Source organism: Trichinella spiralis (genome assembly GCF_000181795.1).
Source record: "Trichinella spiralis strain ISS 195 chromosome Unknown Scfld610, whole genome shotgun sequence".
In the NCBI taxonomy this organism is placed as follows: domain Eukaryota; kingdom Metazoa; phylum Nematoda; class Enoplea; order Trichinellida; family Trichinellidae; genus Trichinella; species Trichinella spiralis.
The window spans coordinates 138,689-161,916 of record NW_003527549.1 but is presented as its reverse complement, the minus strand read 5'-3'; the positions used below and the strand labels follow the sequence as shown (position 1 = coordinate 161,916).

At 37.1% G+C, this 23,228-nt stretch overlaps 11 protein-coding genes across 11 annotated transcripts; 7 read left to right on the top strand and 4 right to left on the bottom strand.

Annotated features, from left to right (window-relative positions):
* The first annotated feature begins 901 nt into the window (after positions 1 to 901).
* Positions 902 to 1,536, top strand: Tsp_09843 (hypothetical protein). The gene is made up of 3 exons (XM_003370581.1): positions 902 to 951; positions 1,016 to 1,247; positions 1,420 to 1,536. The coding sequence occupies exons 1-3, from the start codon at positions 902 to 904 to the stop codon at positions 1,534 to 1,536; spliced, it is 399 nt and encodes a 132-aa protein (XP_003370629.1).
* Positions 1,537 to 4,760: 3,224 nt separating this feature from the next.
* Tsp_09842 (hypothetical protein) lies at positions 4,761 to 5,618 on the top strand. Its single transcript, XM_003370580.1, has 4 exons — positions 4,761 to 4,849; positions 4,965 to 5,046; positions 5,356 to 5,424; positions 5,550 to 5,618. The coding sequence occupies exons 1-4, from the start codon at positions 4,761 to 4,763 to the stop codon at positions 5,616 to 5,618; spliced, it is 309 nt and encodes a 102-aa protein (XP_003370628.1).
* A 2,063-nt stretch (positions 5,619 to 7,681) lies between these two features.
* Positions 7,682 to 8,021, top strand: Tsp_09841 (conserved hypothetical protein). The gene is made up of 2 exons (XM_003370579.1): positions 7,682 to 7,810; positions 7,848 to 8,021. The coding sequence occupies exons 1-2, from the start codon at positions 7,682 to 7,684 to the stop codon at positions 8,019 to 8,021; spliced, it is 303 nt and encodes a 100-aa protein (XP_003370627.1).
* Positions 8,022 to 8,504: 483 nt separating this feature from the next.
* Positions 8,505 to 8,888, top strand: Tsp_09840 (putative MSP domain protein). Its single transcript, XM_003370578.1, has one exon. It carries the CDS (start codon positions 8,505 to 8,507, stop codon positions 8,886 to 8,888), a length of 384 nt encoding a protein of 127 aa, XP_003370626.1.
* A 1,645-nt stretch (positions 8,889 to 10,533) lies between these two features.
* On the top strand, positions 10,534 to 10,896 carry Tsp_09839 (conserved hypothetical protein). The gene is made up of 2 exons (XM_003370577.1): positions 10,534 to 10,635; positions 10,687 to 10,896. The coding sequence occupies exons 1-2, from the start codon at positions 10,534 to 10,536 to the stop codon at positions 10,894 to 10,896; spliced, it is 312 nt and encodes a 103-aa protein (XP_003370625.1).
* A 506-nt stretch (positions 10,897 to 11,402) lies between these two features.
* Tsp_09838 (conserved hypothetical protein) lies at positions 11,403 to 11,726 on the top strand. The gene has a single exon (XM_003370576.1). The coding sequence runs from the start codon at positions 11,403 to 11,405 to the stop codon at positions 11,724 to 11,726; it is 324 nt and encodes a 107-aa protein (XP_003370624.1).
* Positions 11,727 to 13,390: 1,664 nt separating this feature from the next.
* Positions 13,391 to 14,570, bottom strand: Tsp_09837 (hypothetical protein). The gene is made up of 5 exons (XM_003370575.1): positions 14,394 to 14,570; positions 14,160 to 14,318; positions 14,001 to 14,055; positions 13,848 to 13,909; positions 13,391 to 13,588 (listed from the first exon to the last, which is right to left on the bottom strand). Exons 1-5 carry the CDS (start codon positions 14,568 to 14,570, stop codon positions 13,391 to 13,393), a joined length of 651 nt encoding a protein of 216 aa, XP_003370623.1.
* A 192-nt stretch (positions 14,571 to 14,762) lies between these two features.
* Positions 14,763 to 15,275, bottom strand: Tsp_09836 (conserved hypothetical protein). Its single transcript, XM_003370574.1, has 3 exons — positions 15,261 to 15,275; positions 15,003 to 15,205; positions 14,763 to 14,877 (listed from the first exon to the last, which is right to left on the bottom strand). Exons 1-3 carry the CDS (start codon positions 15,273 to 15,275, stop codon positions 14,763 to 14,765), a joined length of 333 nt encoding a protein of 110 aa, XP_003370622.1.
* Positions 15,276 to 16,026: 751 nt separating this feature from the next.
* Tsp_09835 (conserved hypothetical protein) lies at positions 16,027 to 16,400 on the top strand. The gene is made up of 3 exons (XM_003370573.1): positions 16,027 to 16,086; positions 16,118 to 16,321; positions 16,362 to 16,400. The coding sequence occupies exons 1-3, from the start codon at positions 16,027 to 16,029 to the stop codon at positions 16,398 to 16,400; spliced, it is 303 nt and encodes a 100-aa protein (XP_003370621.1).
* Positions 16,401 to 18,355: 1,955 nt separating this feature from the next.
* Positions 18,356 to 18,996, bottom strand: Tsp_09834 (conserved hypothetical protein). The gene is made up of 2 exons (XM_003370572.1): positions 18,713 to 18,996; positions 18,356 to 18,545 (listed from the first exon to the last, which is right to left on the bottom strand). Exons 1-2 carry the CDS (start codon positions 18,994 to 18,996, stop codon positions 18,356 to 18,358), a joined length of 474 nt encoding a protein of 157 aa, XP_003370620.1.
* Positions 18,997 to 19,281: 285 nt separating this feature from the next.
* On the bottom strand, positions 19,282 to 21,690 carry Tsp_09833 (hAT family dimerization domain protein). Its single transcript, XM_003370571.1, has 6 exons — positions 21,635 to 21,690; positions 21,277 to 21,500; positions 21,025 to 21,170; positions 20,437 to 20,994; positions 19,723 to 20,302; positions 19,282 to 19,406 (listed from the first exon to the last, which is right to left on the bottom strand). Exons 1-6 carry the CDS (start codon positions 21,688 to 21,690, stop codon positions 19,282 to 19,284), a joined length of 1,689 nt encoding a protein of 562 aa, XP_003370619.1.
* Positions 21,691 to 23,228: the final 1,538 nt, after the last annotated feature.

Below are 23,228 nucleotides of genomic sequence, written 5' to 3'. Positions count from 1 at the left end.
TTATAATTTTAAATATATAGATAAGCAAAAATGTAAGCATCCGTATTGTAATTATGAGAAAATTGAAAATAGCTCTAAAAGATCGGCCGCTTTTATGTTTTAACCTTTCAGTTTTAGCAAACATTGCTCACTGGTGACAATAAAAATTTGTTTGTCATTTCAAAGATAGTAAAATAAATTTTCCCACTTTCTCATACAACTATTTTTGTCACTGCAATGTTTGCATTGGAAGAAAACAGCCCGCACCAAGTTAGCAGAATGAGTTGCTTCAAAATTACCTCCTCAGTGCTTGCTTCGAAGCAGAATGATTGTTTTACCGAAGTAAAAAAATTAAAATTACTGCTTGTAAATAAATAAATATCCATCGACTAACTAGTACTGGTAGAGAACCGTGACTTTGAATTTTTATTACCAAGCGCGCTTAATACAAACATGCAATCACGTAGGCTTGGAATGTTTCCGGCATCACAGAGAGTCACTTCCCATCCTGAAAATTCAATCCAATTTGATTCGACATTTTTTTCCTCTTACTTCTTTCGAAAAACATTAATTAACTTTTTTCTCTTTTATTGTTAGTGCTGTTTTCTGTTACCGTTACTGCAACTGTCATGGTTACAAAAAAAGCTTTTGGGACATATTGAAAATATTTTCATGCTCAACATTTTTTTTTAAAAAGGACTCCGTTTTTTAGAATTCTATCAAAATTTTTGTAAAAATATTTCTTCTATCTGAACAAACAAACAAAACTTGCATCCTGCTATTCAAATTGTCATATTGCAATGAAATAAAATATCCATTTTTGAAAAGAAGTCACAGAAAACATATTCAAAAAATAAAAATATAAAAATTTCGACTCGCTTAACACCAAAATTTAAATTTACAAAAGGCAAAAAATTACAAAATGAATATATTGAAAAATAACACTTACGGCAATGTAAAATACAACAGAGAGTTTGATAATCTGGCGCAACAGATATCTACAGTTGTTTATAAAATATTAAACATTTATAAGCAGGAATAGATTACTTACCGGCAATCTTCAGCAGTTTCCCGCGGTTGTTGCTCAGAGTGTCCATTTAGGACCCAAAATGGCATTGTTCTATAGCCGAACCAGGAAAACGGCAGGCTTTTGGGCACATGGGCGCGGCTTTAGCCGGCGGTTGATCGCCTGCTGTGCTCTCGTTGCTGGAAAGTTTGAGGATTTTGAAATGCTGTCAGAGAGATCTATTGCAGTGCCATTGTTGAATGTTATATTTGAAATGTCTACTTGCAAAAGATGCTGACTAGAATATGCACACAAAATTACAGGTATTACAGGTTTGTTAGAATTTGCAAGTCAGCAAAAATTTTAAATTAAACCGTTCATATATATATATACATATATGTATGCCCATGTAAATAACAAATAAATAAAAAAAGCACCAGGCTCACGGCAAGGGGTGGCAAAACATTTCCTCTACCCCTCACGCTGAAGGTCAAATAACGCGTTACAATAGGCGGCAAAAGTTAGCCGTTTTAGTAGCTGGAAACTCATGAACGAGGAAAACATTGAAACGCCGCAAAGCAGCTTAGCAAATATACCGTCGAAGCGCGTCGGAATCAGTTCAGCTTCAACGACACTAGGAATACTTTATGAGTTTTGCTAAGCTAACAAGGGGACGGTCAAAGAGACGACCAAGCGCCACTCCGGCAGGTTAGCTTGCAGTCGTTTATCAAAATAATCATTATAATCATGGACAGCATGATGCAGTGAAAGGAAAAGTTTACAAAAATGCAATCAGTAACACAAAAACAATCTTTTAAAACTGTTCGACAAAATCAAACAACGTCTTCAATTAGTTTAAAATGGTAAAAATAACAATTGTTACGGTGATGACGACGACAGTCTCCACCGGGTGACAAAAAATACAGCTATTTTTTATACGTCTAGCTTAAGTAAACGTTGATTCCATCCAACGTAAAGATGCGAACATAGACGGCGCTTTGATGCTTGTTTATAACGCTTAATTGGTATAGATATTACGGAAATCCCTGTATGCAAGTCTGATCAAACCTTCGCAATCTTCCAAAATATCCGTACTGTGCCACTGCCATTTCTGTTTCTGTTTATGTTTACATATACATGCGCGCGTACGTTTATATGTGCATACCTACATACTGCATACATGCATACAGTCGTGTTCGTGCACAAATAAAAACATCAGACCTTACTTTTCAATAAAATATTTCAGTATAATAGAAATTGAATAAAAGAAGCTGCTTGAAAGAGGTGCAAACAGGCAGTCAAACTTGTGCTAAATGTTCGCTCTAAATGAGCACTGATTCAGCTACAATGGAATTTTAAACTTGTGACAAAATTACTAACCACTTTGTCATAAAAATTGCTTTTTTTTCAATACAATCGAAGTGTAAACTTTTCCAATACTGAATTCACATCGTTTGCAAACTTCAACATAAAAGCTTTTTGCAACATTTCAAAGCTTATAAAATGCTTAAACGTTTATCGTATAAGCAATATCATGTACATTATTCTTTTCATTGATGGATGCAACAAATTCATTTGTGACTAATATAACACAACTAGTTACGTTGAATACTGAATTCACAGTTTCATCATAATAAGTTCTATTCATTCTCCAACTTTTTTCATTTCAGTTCAGCATTGCTTTTCACTGCCCATATATGAAACATTAATGTAAGATTAACAATGGCTGAAAGTTAATTACAATGATAAGTAATTTTTATTTATTTTGAAATCAGTTGATAAATGTTATCTGTTTAGAATAAATGGAAAAATATGAACATTCTTTACAATCACTCAAAATTAGCTTATAAGCATATTGCTATAAATAAGGCGAAGATCCTTTTTGAAGTACAATTGACTGTTTTATAAAACATCAGTAAGCAAGAAAATTTTTTTTTAATTTATTTTACAAAGATCTTAAGCCAGTCATCAGCAATTTCGCAAACTTACTTAATTAATTAACATGATAAAAATCTTCACAAAGTGAGCAGAAAATAATAAATAAATATCGTAATTTACTTTAAATCAGATAAACTGAAGTGGACATGTTTTTTCAATTTTTAAAAATAATATCTAAAATACAGTAAAACTTATTTTCAATTTGAGAGCACAGAATTTACCACAAATCGTAGACATTGTCAGAAGTTAAATACAAAATATATAAAGTTTGCAAAGTAGTAATCAGATATGCTATTTAAACGGATGTTTATGAAAAGTAAAATGTTTTTATAGGAATGAACTTTTTTATTTGAATTTTATCAGCGAGGAATTTCATTGAAAAATTTAAATTTTGTTTGTATTTTTGGTGATTCACAACAAAATACTTCTTCATTGGTGCAAATAGCATCGAATTTTATTAGCTGCACAAGTCAAAATTTTATAGCTTTAAAAATAATTTTTCTTTATAAAATTTCAACATAAAAACATGATTCTAGTTTTGTAATTTCAAGTTTCAAATTTAAGGACTTAATTGTTAAAGTTTGTCTATTTTTATAAATTGCTTTAAATGCAGTTTAAAAGAAAATAACAAAATTTCTTCCCTAATCACCACTGGCGTAAATTTACATGTTGTGGTGTCATCCCAATTTACATTAACAATTTTACTTAAAAACCACATTCATATAATAATTATAAAAGTCCAAATTGATACTTACTCTGCGTTGTAACAAAATTTTCAGCGTTACTTAATAAATCTCATAACGCATGATTCATTTTTTAATGTCAAAAAATATTCGAATTTATCTTTAATTCCAATTCAATTTTAAAGTTTTTTTGAGCCTATTTTTAAAGTTGGAGGGTAAAATTATGCTTACAGACACATGCTTTTTAATCATTAAGGCAATAAAAGAATGGAAAATGCAACGAATTGCATTATTGGAAGAATATATGAGCAATCAAATAAGTTTTATAACACTCATAAATCAATGGATGTTGTATTTATGTAATGAACGATCAAATTTTTATCGTGGAAACTACGACTAAACAATGTGAATATGCAGAACGACGGAAAAATAATGAAAAGTGTGGGAAAGTATATAAAATTATCAGATCAGTGCGGTGATTCAAAGTGTGCCTATCAGCAGCCTTCATTCCATATGAAAAAAGTCCAGTTGGCTTAATCACTACTTAAGACTTCTATTAGCTTACAGTTCTGTGCACACGTGTGCTGGTATCTAATGATATCTCAGAATGGTCATGTGCGAAGTCAAAATGCATTCTGCTAAATACAATTCACAGACTTCGTAAAGTCACCAGCAATTCCGTTCGACAGTTTCTTGTCGTAGAGCATTCAGGTGAGGGTCTAGATCAACTCGCCGCGGCAATCAACTCACCATGATTATCTGTGTCTGTGGCATAACTTTATATTGTAGGTTCACTAGCCGAACATCTTTCTACTACATTACTTTATCAGTATCTGCATTATGTATCTGCATTCAGGGGCGTTGATACGTCTAATCTATAGGGGGATGGATATAGTATCTGGAAGATATATCACGTACATGTATTATTACACATGACAGTCTGACGAGGAACGAAATAGTGCCGTTTTTCATTTAAGCAAAACTGGAATCTCAGTCACGTGATATCAAAACTAATTTAATATTAATTTAATAATTAATTTTAATCAATTTAACAAATTAATAATTTTAATTGCATTTCAAATAAACAACACTTTTTGATCCTGTTTGAAACTGAACTTATCTATTCCCCGGTCAATATCGATAGAAAAATTGGAATGAATGTACACATTCGTGCAAGTCGGTTCAGTCACGTATCTTCAAGGCAGGGCACACAACTACGACATAGTCGAATAATGCACTTACTGTCTAATTAAATAATGGAACAAATAAATCTTATTACGAGCTTTGTTTGCTGACCTTTTTGTTTGTTTGACTTTGTTGAGTTGAGAATTTTAAAAATTTACTGTGAAATCTGACAGATCAAGCGGCGAGTTGATCCATTCCGGTGACGTGTGCAAAAATGATGAAACTGCTAACCACCCTCAGTTACCGTATTCAAAAGTGTTTTCACCATTTTGACCATGTGCACATTCGTCGCTGCTTCTTAATTAGCAGCCGGATGGCTAGTAATCTGTCGAATACACTATCTTTACCAGAAATTTATTCACTGTGAGCAGCGAAATGTTTTTAGAAGTTACAGTTAGAGAAAAATTGTGAATTACAAAAATCTGTCGCAACGATGAGATAACGGCCTGAAAAGTCAAGTTTGGCAATGAAAGTACATCTAACTACTTTGAATATGCATATTTGAATATTATCAAGGTTACATTTAAAACTGGGACAATTCAATAGTATTAGAAAAGTTTATAGCTGCTGTTGGTAACGCGGAACAGCAGCGCTATGAATTGTTTGAAATTTATTCCCGACGAGATTGATACCGTTGGTAATGATTTCATATGTTAAGCATTTTATTGGTTAATGGTAGAATTTTCATTTATCGCTGTTAGTCGTAAGCCACTATCCTAGATGTGTTGTAATACATGAAAATGGTTCTTATTCTACAGCTGTGGGAAGAATGTCATCAAAGTATTGCAGTACTCCAGGAATATCATCGACGGCGATTCTGTCTGTGACTCTGAACATTTCTGATAAACTGCAGGCGTTGAATTCGAAAAACATCGTAGCGTAAACATTAGTTTTACCATCGACCACTGACTGTTGATAGGCTTAAGATAAGCGCAATTTATCAAAAACTTGTATTCCCACCCGAAAGCCAACATATTTACCAATAGACAAGAATGCTTCCTCAAAACACGAGACAGTAATATCTAATTCATATTTTTATCTAAGTTTCATCATTATGTACAGTTGATGTTAATTCACTGCACATTTTACACATTCCTGTCTAGGTCCGCTGTGTGCAACTCTCAACTGATGCCGTTCCATTAAGTGTAATTAATTAATTAAGCCTCAAATTCCTAACTAACCCTTGCTATCTTATTCAGTTAATTAATCGCTGTAAGTGCATACACTAATGTTTGTCATTAAACAAATAACAATTAGAATCAATCAAACTGAGTGACTCACTAGTTATAGAATCTTTTTTTAATCAGTCTGTTATTTTTGATTTATCTTTTCTCACGATGTAAAGGGAATATACTTCGTGTTTTTGTGCAAATGGCAGAAGCAGATGGTTGCCGGCTGATTTAAAAATAATGATTGGAATTCTTGAAGCATTTCTGATGCATTTTGTGCACTGATTGTAAAAAGATTAAATCACTTCAAGCTCAACAGATCTGAAAAACGCCTTTCGACGGTGATAAGTCTTCGCCTCTTCTGAATTGTTGAGAAGTGTACCTTAACTTGAAAATTGCCTTTTTATCCGTTTCTTTTTGAAATAGCACAGTCAGGAATTAGGGTAATTTTGTTTGCACTTGACATTTTTCGGAAAGGATATCTGATAAGGATGGTGTGATATAATCGTGAATCCACTTCAGTGATTGATAATTTAATGTTTTTGAATGAATGGAAAGGACATCGTCAGAGCGTCAATGACAGAAGTGCCATCATCAGTGGTTCAGCAGCAGATACGGCTGTGTTTGTCATTGCTTTTGAATAGGAATTTCTTGAGTCATTTTTTGATGAATATTTTCAAAGTGACCAAGTTTCTGATCATGAATTTGGTAATCGACATCGATCCCTGTTACGATATCCTCCGCAACGAAGACAAATTTCCTGCAGCGTAAACAGCTTGAATTAAGCCTGAAAAACTAGTGTGGTTGTTTGTTGTTTAAGTTTTGTTTGATGTTTTGTGTTGATGAATGCTTTGACAAGTAGCTTCTACCACCAGGCTTTAGGAATAGGTAGGACAGTCAAAATATTCCGTGGGTACAAGCGCATTTGCAACGATTCACCGCGATGACCATAAGCAAATTGCTCGCGCAGCATATTGTTTTCCACATAATATAAAGCGTGAAGTAAACGACATAAGCAGCATGTTAAGTCAGAAATTAGCTCGTTGGAACTCTGTTTCCAAGAATGAAAATTATACTGAAGAGTTACTTTAGATAGCTGTGGAGAGGAGTAATTTCTCAAAACATCAACTAACTGGTCGTAGGATTTTTCTGTGAGCGCGGGCGGCTAAGTGTGAGAAGAGAGTCTCAATAACAATATTGTTGTGCTGTATGAACTCAAAAATAAATTTCTTTTGATGGTGGAATCAGAAATATTATTTTTTCCAAGTAAAACATAACACGAGAGACATAGCATTCCCATTCCTTAGAAATGAACCTATCAGATTCTTTCATATGCTCTGTCTTTTTCGTTGCGTTCGACAATGTCCAAGGAAAAATTTGTCACTGTTGCATAGTTAAACTGTCATCAGTTGGGTAAAACTGATAACAAATTGTTGTGATATTAATCCTGCTCAGTGCACGGGATCAGAGGTTTTTTTTCTTGCTTTCAGGTGAAAAGCCCATAGCACGAAGCTTGTGTCGTGAAGATTACGAATGAACGCCTCAAAGTCGGATTCTTTTTTAGTCATTTCCAACAACAAATTGCGTCGAGACACGATGCAAGAAAATAATTAGGGCTTATTATATTTGTAAAGCAGACACTGCACCACGATAACAGACAGTTTTGTGATTGTTATAAATTTTTATAGATAGCCAAAGTATGTGCTTTGAAAATATTAAATATGTACTTTTTTATTCTTATTATTAGTTCTGTTTTGGTACAGGATAAAAAAGGGTGCAAAGGTGGAGTAACCACCAAGCTGGATGTGACAGCTGTGATCAGGCGGACTCCCCATGGTGACGACTGTCCGGTGGATGAGCACACAAAAAAGGGCTATTTTAAAAAAGGGGAGTGCGGAAGAACCAAAGACCATCCCGCAATTCTATGATGAAGAAGCCGCAGTCGCCTCCGCTGACCCATCAACATCTGGCCAATTTCCGTTATTTAAGAATGTCAGGAGTACCATGTATAAACAACGGGCGAAACGTTGCCCAGACTTCCCAGAGATCGTCAGGAATTAGTTCTTGAGCCTGAATTTACAAGAACAAAATCTGGGAAAACGTTTCTATTGACGCAGAGTGCGCCAAAGCATATCCTGATCTTTTCGATGGTCGATAACATTTGACTGATAGCAGCCATGAAACCCTGGGGCATGGATGGCACGTTCAAGGTTGCACCACAATGGTAATAATAAAAAGCGAAGAAAAAATCTGCCGGATACAAATAAAATTCTCATTGTAAAGATATCATGTAAAAAGTTCAAAATAGTAATTCATTATTTCATTTCAGTAAATTTTTTAATTGTAAAATATAGTTCGATATTAATAGGATGCAATAGTTTTATTTTAAAGTGATTTTTTTTCAAATTTAAACAAAAACATTTTAAAGGTAAAAATTGTTTAATATTAAACCACTTTAAAAGTTTTCTTTCAGCAGCATCAATAGCTTGTTGGTTAGATTAGAATTTAGTCTGTGGCATTCTTTTCGCAAGAACAGTAGTCGCTATGGCTGAGAGTGAAATTCCAGGTGCACACGATGTTCTCCTCCAACCGGGTCTGCGGGTCAGTTTCAATGCTCCATTCACGACTCGCCAGCAGACCATGATGCGTTTGCATAATAAATCGGAAAAGCCAATCATGTGGGTTGTGAAATCGAATTTGGGAAAGAAAATTACCATAAATCCATGCTCTGGTGTATTGGAGCCGAATTCCGCAGTAAATATCCATCTGGTTTTGTTTCCATTCAACTACAGCCAAGGACCAGAAGAACGACTGACTATTGAAACGGCTGTCATCTTGCCGTTAATGGAGAAGAAATTTGACCAAGACTTTTTACAAATTTGTGAAATTTTGAATCGTATTCCAATCTCGATTCATTACAATTTCTAACTTTGGCACATTTATTCTCATTCTACTCATCCAAAATTTAACAATGCTAAATTGAATCAACAGTATTTTTATTTGTTTTTCATGATCAATGATATTATATCAATTCGTTCATACTAATGCTGATTAATTGACTTTGAATGTAAAATGTTCATGTTTTCTGTTTAAATAAATGTTACATAATGAATTGCTATGCACTTAAAAATTTGGATCAATGAAATAAAAAAGAATTGTAGCTAATCAAAGCAGAAAAATTTTAATCAATGAAAAGTTTAGGCAACACAACCGATGCTATTACGCCATAACTATGCAATCAAAAGCTATCCAATAAAAACTGGACTTCTTTCCAACCAATAGAAAATTAGCCCTGAAAATTTTACCGAGAGAGACTATCCCAGTTTCATCATCAATCAAACTGCTAACAATTCCACTGAAAATCACTACAATCCAACCAGTCAGACGCAGCGATCAGTATGTTGGACGCTTTGCAATATAACGATTTTGCAATGTACGCAAACAAATGGCAAAATGCAGACAAAAGGCAACTTATACGTATAACATATTATGACATTTAAGTTTTTGTGATACAAATCCACAAAAGCAATAACAGAAAAATTACAAGCAAGTGAGGATAAATAAAAATAAAGAGTTCAAAGGAAGAGTTCTCAAAAATAAGAATCAAAAGTATTGGCGCTTAAAAGACAATTTTATTAAATAGCTGTTGGGACACATTGTTGATTGAGAAGATTTCCTGCTACGGTGGAAGATAAAAGCTGTAAACGACAAAACCGTTGCGGCTTGCGAATTAATTGACTTTAAGTTTATTTGGCGGTAGGTCAAATTAATCATGACCGCCTGACCGCAATCCGACTCACGTTTGCTCCGCCGGAACGCGACACAAAGTACGACAACAGAGAGGAACAAACACTTTATTGAACCAAAGTGCAAGCTTAGTAGCAGGTCCTCAGTCAGCAAGCTCTCTGCATGGACAACACGGACAATTCGGCCAACAAAAGAAAAGACATTCATCACCGGCACGACATAACGTTCAAAAAAAGCCACGCAAACACACCACGATTGATACTCTCCATACTTCGCTGACTTTTAAATGCGCAGTATGCCAAGGACAACACCATGTAACAAAATGCCCCCAATTTTTGAACCAAGGGTTAGAAGAACGCAAGAAAACTGCCAGGACACTGAAATCTATGTTTCAAATGCTTGCGCTAGGGACATCGAGCGACAGAGTGTAGACTGAAAAAACGGGAACTGAAGACTGGAACTTATACCATTTGCTAACATCAACGAGCTCAAACCAACAAACTCAAAAGCAAGCGGACCCAGACAATCAGACACAACCATCCTGAAAGAAGTCGCGCCCGAAAGAGAAAACTGAAGCAGCTGCGAACGTTCTGCTGATTAGCAATCATCGTCCGGCAAAGAATACGCTTCCAAACAATACAGGCAATAGCACATGGCATTGAAGGAAAACGAATGGTAGTGAACTGCCTGTTTGACAGCGCCGCAGAAAAAGCTCTCGTAAGGGAAGACGTGACACACTTGCATCCTAGGACTTGCAGGATCAATCAAAACCATCACGGTGAAAGGAATAAATGGCATCCACTGCCACTCAGCAACCTCCAGGAAAATGCAGTTACGACTGAGTCCGTTGAAGAGCGATCATCACGAGAGAGCCAACCAATTTATTGAGGCATTGACTCTCACCAAGATCTGTGACAATGTTCCATCAGTACCCTGCCGGAGAAAGGCTGGAAACACCTAGAACAACTGCACTTATCAGAAGAACAGGATGCGGATCCATATTTTGATAGGTCTTGACTTTTACGGTCAATTTGTCGGTGAGAAAATCTTACGAGGTGGCCACAACGACCTGGCAGCGATCGAAACGACGTTGGGATGGGTGGTGTTTGGTCCAATGAACCCCCATTGTCAACTACAAAATTCCAAGTCAATTGCGTCCAGATTGAAGACGAAACCGAATGGACACTGAAGAAATTTTTGGAGCTGGACTCCATCAGGGTCAAACCCCAAGAAGAGAATATAACGCAAGAGTCGATAAGTGCTCAGTTTCCCGCATGTTAGCATATGACGGATCACGGTACTCGGTGGGGCTATTGTGGAAACCCGGTGAAATCTGATTACCTGACAATCGCTCGTTAGCTGAGCATAGACGGCAAGCCGTGAAAAGAAGCATCATGAAAAACCCAGTCTAACAACTTGCGTACAGCGCAGTGATTGAGGAGTACGTCGGAAATGGATGAGCAGAAAAGGTGATCTGCCATAACGAACAGACTTGCAAAATTTGGTACCTGCCACACCACGCAGTGTACAAGACGGTGGGTTAAAATGTCGAGTGATGTTTGACGGGTCATCAAAATAAGGTGGTGTCCGCTCAATGAATGCCTTGAAACGGGTCCGAATGTGCAAACTGATCTGGTGGGTGTTTTGCTCCGCTTCAGACAATACCATATCGCTGCGCAGACTGACATAGAAAAAATGTACCTGCAAGTTGAACTCCGGGTTGAAGACTGCGATGCTTGTCGCTTCCTGTGGCGCAACTGCTTACAGGACGCACCGGTGCGAGCTTATCGCTTCATTTGTATGTGTTTTGGATTGGCGTGTTTCCCATACCTCGCAGCAAATGTAATCAAGGCACACACAAAACGAAACCCAGAGGAATGCGATGAGGTAATTAAGCAAGCTCTGTCCAACATGTATGTTGATGACCTGGTGATGAGTTGCGACGAAGAGTCAGAGGTGGCAGAATCGATCTGTAGAGTACTGGTGTTCCTATATATGCTTAATTCGTGCCGACGATGATAATTAGCAATGGTCACATTTTGGCAGAACATATGCAATGCTAGAGAAAGATAACGTTCACAGCTATGATGGAGTGAACTTGAGATGAAAAATAATTTTGTTTGCTTTCAATTTTATTCGGTAAAATCATTTCAAGATACAACAGATCCCTTTTGATCTCGAATATTCAACATTTGGTTATCATCGTAAAAAGCAATTGCAACTTGAAGTTTAGTCAACACAGTTGTCGGTTTACTTTAGATATTGAAAGAGAAATTTAATACAATTTACACAAAATGTATAACCACAAATTTCTATTTTAAACCAAAGTACAGATTTTATTTTATTTTTTATTTAAATGAAACATAAGAAGAGAAACAATAACTCTTGTGAACAGGAGCGAAAGAAAGATTGAAAAGATTAAATTCTTTTGCAAGCCAGAAATATTTTCAGAGAACAGACAGGCAAAATTAGAAAAGTATTTCAATGCTAACATTCAGCAATCACCACTCCCAGTTTTAGCTGAAAACTGCAGCTGTGGACAATTTATCAATTTTACGTTTTCCCTTCGTACCTGAATAGCGTACATCAGAACAACATCTGACAAACAAAAAAGAACCTTAGACATAAATCTCATTTAATTGTTAGCTAAAAAGGTAATTTATATGACAAGTGAAAGCAACTGCTAGATGACATTTCTTTTGAACAGTATTTATGAACGCCGGTGGATAAATGTAAAGCACTTTGAAAAAGGCAGAAAGCAATTAACAGTATCAAGCTGAAATGTCACGTAAATTGCAATAAGAGTGAACTGATACAACTCAATTCAACGATTCAAACAACTCCATGCATTAATTACCAATCAACTTCCAGTGATCAAATTAATTTTTAAATTACTAACTTTAATTCAGCAATAGCATATCAAACAGAAGAAAGCATTAAGTTCCATAAATAAGAGAAATTGAAACCCCAAAACTGACAGGTCCGGATTTAGTCATCGAAATGAATAGTCATCTGAAAGCAAAAAACACGTTGTTTTAAAAAGTGGGAAACATAGTTCTATCCAAATAAGGTAATGCACCCATGTTTGGGATATCTGACATTTCATTTACAAATAAAGAAACTTATTTTTATGTTTTGTGTAAACTTTGTTATTCAACTTCAAAATTGTATTTGCATTTGCAACCTTTCAACTTGCAGTTCAATGAAAAGATATGTTAAACACGTGAGCTCAAAAACAGCGCTTGCGATTTAGCTAATTTGTTGCACTTTTAAATCATTCCACCCAACTGCAGAACGCTGGACAAAGTTGGTTTTCTGAAAATGTTTTCTCCATCACGGGAGCCTAGTATCCTCCTTATCTCAGCCCCAACTTGCATATTCTCTGGCATAGTATAATCATTGGCAATTATCCTCGTTGGCATGGATTGACTTTTCGATCGAGAAAGAAACGCGTTAATGTTGGTCAAAGAGAGCAAAAGATACGATGTAAGGTTAAAATAAAATTCTTCGAAAATGAACCAGAAAAATTTTTTCCACGAAATATGAAAATATATAACTTTTTTTGATTTGTGAATGAAATTGCAGATTTTTAATTTCTTTTAGTAAAAGTTGTCATTGCTTTGAACAGAATTTAATGTTTTGGGTAAAAGAAAATTTTTTATTTTTCATTTTTCCACTTATACTTACAGTGTCCAATATATCTGAGTTGTGTCTTGTCCAGTAATCGTTGCGGTGAGATGTACCTTACGTATAAGGGCAGGGCGATGAAACCGAAATATGTGGGTAAACGGTTGAAATGGTGGGGATATTCTAAAGCAGTGCTTCTCAAAGTGTGAGTCGCGATATACTGGTGGGTCATCAGCAGATTCTGTGTGGGTCAACTTAATTAAATCATTCACTAGGTCATATTGTTATTAATCAAATAATAATAATACAAAACAACTATACAAGCAAATGTTAAAAAACATACAAACATAATCATACATTCTGATGAAGTTGACACTTAATTTAAACCAATTTACAATTCAACGCGTCAATTATTTACGTAAAGATATTTTGCCACGAAAACATACATAACGTAAAATGATTTACAACATAAAAGTACAGGAAAAAATAAATTTCAACGTTCAGAGAAAATACCATCGTATAAAATTTCAAATTTTGACCATCACCGCTGCATGTCAACTTAAGTAAGTCATTCACTACGTCATATTGTTATTAATCAAATAATAATAAATTATTATTAGGAAAAATGAAGCCCATTCTGAACGAATCGTTTCAAAATGTTTATACCTGTTACGCCTAATGTTGAATATTGCCTATTATTGATAATAGGCAAGCGTTTTGCCTTTTATTGATAATAGGCAATAAGCATTTGCCTAATATTGAAAAAAACGGCTTACGAGTCACGCTATATGTTGAAATGCTTTTATTAATGATATTTGTATTTACTATCAGAAACAAATGTATCGCACGAGGTTTATATATTTTTGCATGACTTCCCGGGGTGACATCGAGAATTGCATAATACTCTTTTTCTGCTGCAACTGCATCGACCAGATGAGCAGCCGGATAGGCACATGCACTTAACATATCCTTGGCCGCCCGTAGCTTTAGTTACTGCAGTTCTAAGATAAATTTCGGCGTCGGGTACTCATCAATTGATAGTAAATTTTCTGATATCACTTGTAAATCTGCAGCTGTAAACTTAGATGCCAATTTTCCTTCTCTGCAACCAACAGTGTACAATCCTTCACATTCCGCCATTGCAACTACTAAAAAGTTTTTGGGATCCGCGGGTCCACGATCCACGTCTGGCACTCTCAGTGTACAATTCTGACCTATTTGGAGCGGTATTAACATTTTCTTAGATCATCGTGTCATTTTTGCTGCTGCTCTAGTCTGCCCTGAAGCTGCTTCTTTTCATGCTTTTATAAAAGTCTCGGAAAAATGTTTCATAATATTGCTTTCATTTTCTTCATAATTTTTTCCATCTCTGTTCAAACTTTCTTCATCATTGGCTTCTTGAGATGTCAAAAATTCTTCAATTTCTTCTTATGTTTTCGCGTCATCAACTAGTGATTTTGGCAGGACGTAGGACTCCAGTCCAATTCGTGGCTCCTCGCCAAATGTAACCTTGAATGGACTTTGTCCAGTTGTTCCATGAACTCTAACATTTATTTGCTACTGAACAAATTTTGCATTCATTTTCTCGCATCCATATTGCCAGTTTGTCTTGCACAACGCCGTTTAGGCGCTCAACCGCACCTTGGCTCTGAGGGTGCCTGGGTCTACCCGTGACAAGCTTCAGCTCTGGCTAACATGTTTTGAGTTCCGCAATTATAACATATAAAAATTCCCGACCGTTGTCGGATTGCAGAATGCTGGGAGCGCCGAACGTTAAAAAGATTTCGAGTAGCTTCGATGCCACTTCTTCCGTCGGTTTTAACATTTGCGGACTCGAAATGTAGAACTTCATAAAGTGATTCAAATAAGTCCTGATATATATTTATAATCACCATCAGGCATAATTTGAAAATTTATCAAGTCCACCTGGGCTCGTGACATCAAATTTGTACTAACCAGTGGTTTAACAACTAGGCTTTTTGGAAGCTTTCTTGCCCTCTTCTTATGGCATTCTTCACAAAACGTGAAAAACAAATGGCATGCTTCTTCCTGTGTGATGTTAGGCCATTTATTCTGTGCTTCACGAAATGTTTTTTTTCTCCACCATGACCAATCTTTTGATGAGCATCATTGATAATATCAAAGATTTCTTCAATAGAGGCGATGCATCTTATTGCATCATTCTTGCCCAAGCGAATTAGTTTATTTTCTTCGCCGATTTTAAAAACTCCATATTGATTTTTTAAATTATAATCAGGAACATATTTTGGACCATCTGACTGGATTCGCAAAATGTCAGTAATAATTTGATCTCGCTGTGAAGTTGGAAAAATCGTTCCATTCTGTCATTTTTCTTTGATCAAAGCACGGAGCTTTTCTTCAAACACAGCCTTTCTATCCATCAGAACTTTAACAAATGAGAAAGTGGTTGAATGTTACTTCCTGATTATACGTAAAATCATGCTCCAACGATTTGTAGCTGAACTAGTTGCTACTAGATTTGATGTAGACTTCTGGGTTTGATGTCAGAAAAGTGGATAAATATGTCTGCAAAATTTGGAATGTGGTGCCAACACTTTTAATTTATCCACAAATGGCGCCAATACTTACGCTAAAGACTGCGATGTCGAATGCCCATTGAAATAAAAAAAATTTTAATCGTGTCCTTCGACTTGGCGCCGTTCAACTTTTTATGCTGGCATCATCAAATGGTTTATATGGAATTTTATCAAAAGCGTATATTTCTATTTCTGTTTGTAACGACTGAAGAAAACTGTTTTAAGAAGTGTCAACTAACAGTGATAGCTGCTTGGCGACTTCCTTGCGAACTTCATGACGCTGACAGATCATCGATGACACATTTGGCATTTAGAAGGGATATTGCAGCTCATCTCCTGCGAGCAAGACCGCTACAGATCTTAAGGCCTAGATGTAATGATATTTGCCAAGCAGTTTGCGAAGCTCATGTGGACATTTCCTGCAGTCAAGTACGCAGGGTCGTTGCACAGTTCGCAAAAAAAACTGCAGAAATCACTGTTCAGTGTGACAAACGGCTTCACCAGATAGGTTTCCCAATATATCATCAGCGGCTCAATTTCTTGATAGAATTGTGTAACTGTTTCTGCCAATATGTTTACTATTCAACAGTGATGAATTGTAGAAATAAACACCGTATACGGCTTTCATGAAAACACTGCAGTGTACAATATTCCCAAATAAGTATACGATAAAAAACAACTTTCAATTATTTTTTCATAATGATTTTTCATTTATATCTTAACTAACTCTCATGGACTGTATCTGCAAAATTAAGTATTCACTTCAACTGGATCACAATTCAGTCACTAAAGGGTTAATAAAAGTCAACATACAGTGTGATTCGTAAGCCGCTTTTTCAATATTAGGCAAATGCCTATTGCCCATTATCAATAACAGGCAATTTTCAACATTAGGCGTAACATACCTAATATAATTTTGCGCCATCGCATTAATCTCGCTCGATGCATCGAGAGGCGCATGATGTCTTCAATGCTCAGCAACCGGAATATGGAAAACCATATTATTTGGTTTCATTTATACGCATCGGCCAATTTTACATTCCCCACTTCTTCTGTTTGCCACATTTTGTAACTATAAAAGAAAAAAAATTCATAAAAAGTATAATTTCACGAAACTGATTTGCGTTGAAAACGGCACGATTTGTACTCGATGATTTGAGAGGTTGAAAACGATGAGCACATGCATTTGAAATTGTAGAAATGAAAACATATTAAACAAATTGAAAAAAAACAACATCAAAAGATACATCGGCGTCGTCAGTAACAATTAAACAATCAGATCTGGTCAATGACTTGATGTCATGCAAATGGATTCTTTTTAAAAACCACTTTTGAGTATGCTTTTTGGAATTGAAAAATATCTTTAAAAATCATCTTTATCAGAAATTGAAAAAATTAATACTGTTAAAAATGAATTTAATAATTTACTGTGGTTATCGGTTGTTTTCGTGAGAGTAATGAATGTGCCGGGCTTTTACTTAAGTCTTCATTTTTTCTTCATTTTTTGCTGCCTCTGTTGTCGTAGATGGGGTCTTGGGCATTGTACGATAAATGTACCATAGAACTGAACGTAAGGAATACCAACCTTAAAAAGTGTAGACTAAAATGAGCAGCCCACGAGCAGGAGAGTGTTACAAACTAACGCACACACACGCAATCACACTCACCAACAAATAATATGCTCGTTGAGGATACAAGTGAAAACGGTCGTTCAGCGACAGAGCTGCAACGTAACGGGACGGATCAAGTGCTGGATGTTGACAACAGGCAGGCCAAATGCTGCATCCAGTCATGTTTCCCATTCAGACAGCATTCAGCATCCACTGACTAATCGATGGGCAATAGCAATTGGTCGTCAGACTCTGACCGTCACCTGCGCCCTTTTTTTGTTGTGAAACAGAGCTGGGCATGCTGGTGATCCTTATCATAGATCATTGTCGAAGACTGTGGAACCTTGAAAGACAACTATTGAATGAGAGTGCGCTATGATGGCAGGGCGTTACATTACATTTTACTTTAAAGTATATTTGCGAAAATTAAAGCGAATTTTGTTTAAAGTTAATTGTTTTCAAGTAGTTTAAAATGCAAAAAACCTTTTATAGAAGTAATTAATGCAACAATCATTGATCAAAAAATGTTATTCTAGTGTAACGACCTGCTCTCCGGGCGGAACCTTTCATCTCCCCAGGTGTAGATGGACTATACCCCCAGATGCAGGTCGCCATCTTCCTTCCATCGCCCAGTTGCATTGGTCTGGCAGCTCCTTGTAACTTCCGGCCTGAGGTGGCCTTATCCCACACCCGCTTAGGGATTACTGAGACCATCGCATCACTGTCGACCAACAACAAAATGTTCAAGCTCTGTATCTTACCTGTGACGGCGAGCACGCTACCGGTCAGCGGGTTGATGGCCGCCATCGTTCTTCTCTCCGCCGTTCGTTTTCGGATGCGTAGCTGGGGGCAGTCACGTCTGTGATGGTCCAGGCAGCCTCAGCTGAAGCATCCAACTCGCCCGACGGTTTGTAGGGCCGTTCGCTCCAGTTGCTGGACTTGCCTGGCTATGTTCTTCATTTCTCAGAGCCACAGAGCCTCCAAATGCTGCATGACATCGTCCTTCACTTGTTTCATAACGCCAGTTTGCGGTTGTCCCGCTCCTAAAAGTACTTCTCCGCTTTGCTCACTTTTTTGGCAAGTTTGTGTGATTCGGCGAGGCATAGACGGTTCCTGCAGCCGAATGGCACCATGTACTTTCCTCGACGCTACCCCACCAGCGAAAAGCGCCACCAAGTCGCGCTCCGACACCCCTGCCCTGCATCCCAACTTCGCCACCTCTTCCGCGCACTGTTTGATGATTTGGCTTTCACGTTGACGCAGGAAGTGGATGCTTTCGATTAGCTCCACAGATGACTTCTCTGGGCCGTATGTGTTCAACAGCTCCCTCTTCAGCTCCTCGAAGGAGTTCTCCCGAGCTTGTCCGACCAGGTAGAGCTCACAGCGTACAGGATCACTCAACAAGTAGCGCACGACGAGGCCATAGTTCGATGTCGATACACCGCTAGGGCAGAAGAAGTCTTCCAGCTTCTTCAGACAATTCGTAGGGTCCATCTCCAGTCGAATGCAAAAGCAGTCGCCGCATGTACGAACTTGTACGGCTCCCCGGACAGGCCCCCAATGTAACGAGCCGCTCTCTCAGGGGGGATCGTTCGTCGCCCCAACCGGGCTGGTATCATAGTCATCGCTAGGCGACGACGCTGCCACCGTTTCTCCAGTTCGTGCTTTTCCTATAACATTCTCGCATCCACATACAGATCAAGAGTACAATATTTACTAACAAATTCAAACAAAGACCGCCAGTGATCCGCCACCGTAAATCTCAAGAACCAACCACCACTATCGCTTCGCTACCGTAACCTTTTCCCGATCTTTAAGTATCCATTTGTTTACGGTAGCTTCACTGTTCTTCTTCTCTTTCGCCGTCTGGACAAGTACAGTTCTAACGCGTAGGTCAAAGTCCGCTACAAAAGCAATACAAGAATTAGATGGAGTGAAAACATGAGCCTTCGAAGACGTCGTGTAACGGTTATTGTTGCGTTAACAATTAAAATGAAGTCAAGATAGAAAGGAAGAAATAACCTAGGCCAGTGGTTCTCAAACTTTTCTGGACTGCGACCCACTTTGGACTACTATATGTTTTTGCGACCCACCGGTTTGCAATGCATTTTTTAAAAGGCAAGGATATATTTCAGTAAAACATATAAGTTTTATACTTTTAAATTTTTTTAATGAATACATCTAATTTTAATGTATATGTTTGTTAGTGAGATGCATAACGCGGTGTATGCGAACAATTAGCTTGTTTTCCGTTTTGACTGATGACTTCTTCGACGTGCACACTAATATGTGTTAGTTTTAGACGCAAGTTGTTGGATAATTGCAGCTTATTTCGTAATTTGGTTTTAATTCCAATCACTGCTATAAATCCAATTTCGCTCATGTACGAAGTAGTAAAAGAAAGCAGCACTTTTAATGCTGCGGTGGAAAGAGTTGGATATGTGTTTTGTACTGATAGCCAAAACTGTATTAATCTCTTACGATCAAAACTCATTTTAAACGAATAATCTTCAGACAAATCGATTAATTCTTCGTCTGCCTTCGTAGATATGCCAGTAGCCACAACATCACTCTGAAATGGACTCACAATACAGATATTTTTATCACAGAATTTCATTTCTTCACTGAAGTAATAATCAAAACTTTCTTTCAACGAATCTAGAAGTGCAACTATCATAGAAATTGAGTTCTCATCTAGTGTCGCTTCTTTTTCGACGATGAAAGTTGCCAATGTCTCGAAACAACAATAATTTCCGTCTTTAACATTTTTTTTCCATAAATAAAGTTTCTTCATAAAACCCTGAATCTTATCTTATGTACTGAAAATATGTCAGCTGCGTCCATCCCTTGTAGATATAAATTTAGTTCATTTAATTTCGAAAATATGTCTGCCAAATAAGTGAGCTTAAGAACGAATTTCTCATCCCGCAATACTTTCGAGTAATCATTTTGTCCTTTCAGAAATATTGCAACTTCTTCGCGGAGTTCAACAAGTCTTGTTAGCCCATTACCCCTTGACAGCCAACGTACTTCAGAATGGAAAATAAGAGATTTGTGGCAGCTTCCCATCTCTTCGCACAGTTTTTCAAATAAGCGAGACCGTAACGGTTTACTCTTAATGAAGTTGATGATTTTCACGGCAGTGTTTAAAACATGTTTTAAATCGTCTGATATAGTTTTTGATACCCATGCTTCTCTATGAATGCTGCAGTGAGTCCATGAAGCATTAGGACTTTGTTTAAGAACGCGTGTCACAACACCACTGTTCTTACCACACATTGCCCGTGCACCATCCGTACATATACCAACACAGTTCCCGCAGTCCAGCTCCTTCGATTTTACATAAGCGTCAAGAGTTTCAAATATTTCCTCACTAGTACCCCGAATAATTGGTTCACAAAACAGTATATCCTCATGCGGCTGACTGTTCCATACAAAACGGTTAAATACAATCAATTGGGATAAGCCTTGTATATCCGTGGACTCATCTAGCTGCAGGGAAAAATATTTACTTCCTTTAACCCTGCTAATAAGCTGATCTTCCACCCATTTCGCCATATCTTCGATTCTGCGTGCAGCTGTGTCGTTAGAAAGTGGAATTAATTCAATCTCTTTCAAGTACGTGCCACCAAACAGAACTCCGACAGCATCCTTTATCGATGGAAGTACTAAAGATTTTGAGATCCATGTGCTTTGTTTCAATATGTCGAAGTAGTTTATTTGGTCGCATGTTCTCATTTGCGAGAATTTCATAGCAAATAACACAAAGAGGACGTGGATCTTTATGGTCACCATTCCACGTAAATCCAAATTTTAAAAAGTCAATATCATATTTTCTTACTGCTTTTCGTCGATTTGACAATTGAAAATTTGCTGACTCATTTTCATCAATTTTTCTTTTATTATTCACATCACCTGCAGTGGAACATTTTTGAGACTCCATTTCAGCCACTTCCCTTTTTACCGGTTTCCTTACCAACCACTCATCCATTCCTAGGCTAAATTTTACAGAAAAGGGATAACCTTATTACTTACATAGCACGGAAATTATTAAATTAAAAAATATTTTATTTGTGATAACTAACAACTAACAACTAACTTTGTGATAACCTAATGTGCCAGCCATTATAACCTACGACAGTGTGCAGAAATATACTGAGCACGCCGCCCAAGCTGCGACGAGATCATTCAATCAAGCACATTTTCACCTATTTGCCTACTTGTTCACCTTTTATAAGTTATGTGCAACAAAGAAGGGCAACTGTTATCGACAACCAATTAAAATTAACATGACATAGATCAGTGTACTTTAAAACACGACAGATCTAGTGATTCTCAGGTTAACCGTAACTGAATCAAAGCTTAATTAATCAAAGCCAACAATTTTCGATAAGCAGTACTCTCCTAACGAACGTAAAGACTACTCAACAATGAGAATGAAAATTTTGGCAGCACATGAAAAACCAATTTATACTTTTTGGCTGCTGACCATGGTAATTAACTATGATTGTTGAGAAATCTTTTCTCAATACCTGCTCATCACTATCTAAAAATCCCCGTGGCAATAAAACATTGCTCCTGGTGCGAAAACAACGGTTGCACAACGCCAGTTGCACACCTTGTTTTTCATAATGGAAAACAATGGAAGAGCAATTAAGCGGTGAAAAGGTCAGCGTCCTGTCATATATCTGCCACAACTCCGGTGGCCAGTTGCTGAAAAGCGTCAAAGTGAAATGTGGCTGACAGCACGCCTGTTCAGACCCCGGCTAAGCTGCACAGTCTGAGAGATTGCGCAACCAAGCCGATTTCCTAATTACTTTTCGACAATCTAGGTCACCAGACGCGGAGTGAGGTCAAGAAAAAGATATAAATACAAGTGCGGAGGGAGGAGGGAACATTAACACCAACATTAACACCGATTAACACGGAACAAGTCGTATCGAACACCGCCTGGACCGTTGTCTCTCGCTATATCATTATTATTACTCACTGTTTTATTCTGAATAAACCGAATCTTAATCACACCCGTTGTCATTGATAATTCTATAATTAATACATACAGTCCACTACCATAAAGATCCTCAAGTTCGAACTAAAGATTCTTCAACAATGATCATATTTTGGCAAGCATATGCAGTGCTAGAGCAAGATAACGGACACACTCGCGATGAAGTGAACTTAACATGAAAAATAAATTTCTTTGCTTTCAGTTTTGTTTGGTAAAATCATTTCGAAATGCAATAGATATTTTTGATCTGGAATGTTGAACCATAGTAATACAACAATTGCAACTTCAATGTTTAATCAACCCAGTAGTCGTTTTCCACCGCCTTTTCTTACTGGTCGTTCAACGCGCTTTCTTATTGGATTTTCAATTTGTCGTCGTATTGGTTTTCCTTATCTAATTGCTCAGGGATGGTGGATTCCGGGACAAATTTTCACGGTCTAATTTTACTGGTCGTTGAACTCGCTATTTCATTGGACCTTCAATTTGTCGTCTTATTAGTTTTCCTTATCTAATTGCTCATTGATTCAACTCTTCAGTTGTGATTAGCTGCAATATTTTTCATTTCGTTGGTTCAAATATTCTATTTAGGATTACGTAACTTTAATAGTAGTGACGTAACGGTGCAGTACGGATTTCCCTCTCGTTATATAAATGTGCTCGCAAGGAATGTAAATTCATTCAGATCCTGCGAAATTTACCAAGGTTGGATGGAATCCAC

Coding starts and splice junctions, on each gene's coding strand:
- Tsp_09842 (XM_003370580.1), top strand. CDS start 4,761: ATGAATGTACACATTCGTGCAAGTCGGTTCAGTCACGTATCTTCAAGG. Junction 5,047..5,355: donor CTCAGTTACCGTATTCAAAA/GTGTTTTCACCA, acceptor AAAAGTTTATAG/CTGCTGTTGGTAACGCGGAA. Junction 5,425..5,549: donor TTCCCGACGAGATTGATACC/GTTGGTAATGAT, acceptor CTTATTCTACAG/CTGTGGGAAGAATGTCATCA.
- Tsp_09838 (XM_003370576.1), top strand. CDS start 11,403: ATGTACCTGCAAGTTGAACTCCGGGTTGAAGACTGCGATGCTTGTCGC.
- Tsp_09843 (XM_003370581.1), top strand. CDS start 902: ATGAATATATTGAAAAATAACACTTACGGCAATGTAAAATACAACAGA. Junction 952..1,015: donor AATGTAAAATACAACAGAGA/GTTTGATAATCT, acceptor ATTTATAAGCAG/GAATAGATTACTTACCGGCA. Junction 1,248..1,419: donor TTGCAGTGCCATTGTTGAAT/GTTATATTTGAA, acceptor AAATAAAAAAAG/CACCAGGCTCACGGCAAGGG.
- Tsp_09837 (XM_003370575.1), bottom strand. CDS start 14,570: ATGTTAATACCGCTCCAAATAGGTCAGAATTGTACACTGAGAGTGCCA. Junction 14,319..14,393: donor TTACAGCTGCAGATTTACAA/GTGATATCAGAA, acceptor CAGTAACTAAAG/CTACGGGCGGCCAAGGATAT. Junction 13,589..13,847: donor ATTTGAAATTTTATACGATG/GTATTTTCTCTG, acceptor GATTTAATTAAG/TTGACCCACACAGAATCTGC.
- Tsp_09834 (XM_003370572.1), bottom strand. CDS start 18,996: ATGGACCCTACGAATTGTCTGAAGAAGCTGGAAGACTTCTTCTGCCCT. Junction 18,546..18,712: donor TGCGCGGAAGAGGTGGCGAA/GTTGGGATGCAG, acceptor AAGTACTTTTAG/GAGCGGGACAACCGCAAACT.
- Tsp_09840 (XM_003370578.1), top strand. CDS start 8,505: ATGGCTGAGAGTGAAATTCCAGGTGCACACGATGTTCTCCTCCAACCG.
- Tsp_09841 (XM_003370579.1), top strand. CDS start 7,682: ATGTACTTTTTTATTCTTATTATTAGTTCTGTTTTGGTACAGGATAAA. Junction 7,811..7,847: donor CCCATGGTGACGACTGTCCG/GTGGATGAGCAC, acceptor ATTTTAAAAAAG/GGGAGTGCGGAAGAACCAAA.
- Tsp_09835 (XM_003370573.1), top strand. CDS start 16,027: ATGCTGGCATCATCAAATGGTTTATATGGAATTTTATCAAAAGCGTAT. Junction 16,087..16,117: donor AAGCGTATATTTCTATTTCT/GTTTGTAACGAC, acceptor AACTGTTTTAAG/AAGTGTCAACTAACAGTGAT. Junction 16,322..16,361: donor TGGACATTTCCTGCAGTCAA/GTACGCAGGGTC, acceptor AAAAAACTGCAG/AAATCACTGTTCAGTGTGAC.
- Tsp_09839 (XM_003370577.1), top strand. CDS start 10,534: ATGCAGTTACGACTGAGTCCGTTGAAGAGCGATCATCACGAGAGAGCC. Junction 10,636..10,686: donor TCTGTGACAATGTTCCATCA/GTACCCTGCCGG, acceptor TGCACTTATCAG/AAGAACAGGATGCGGATCCA.
- Tsp_09836 (XM_003370574.1), bottom strand. Junction 14,878..15,002: donor AGAGCTGAAGCTTGTCACGG/GTAGACCCAGGC, acceptor AATAAATGTTAG/AGTTCATGGAACAACTGGAC.
- Tsp_09833 (XM_003370571.1), bottom strand. CDS start 21,690: ATGATCTCGTCGCAGCTTGGGCGGCGTGCTCAGTATATTTCTGCACAC. Junction 20,995..21,024: donor AAGATCAGCTTATTAGCAGG/GTTAAAGGAAGT, acceptor TTTTCCCTGCAG/CTAGATGAGTCCACGGATAT. Junction 20,303..20,436: donor GACAAAATGATTACTCGAAA/GTATTGCGGGAT, acceptor GATAAGATTCAG/GGTTTTATGAAGAAACTTTA.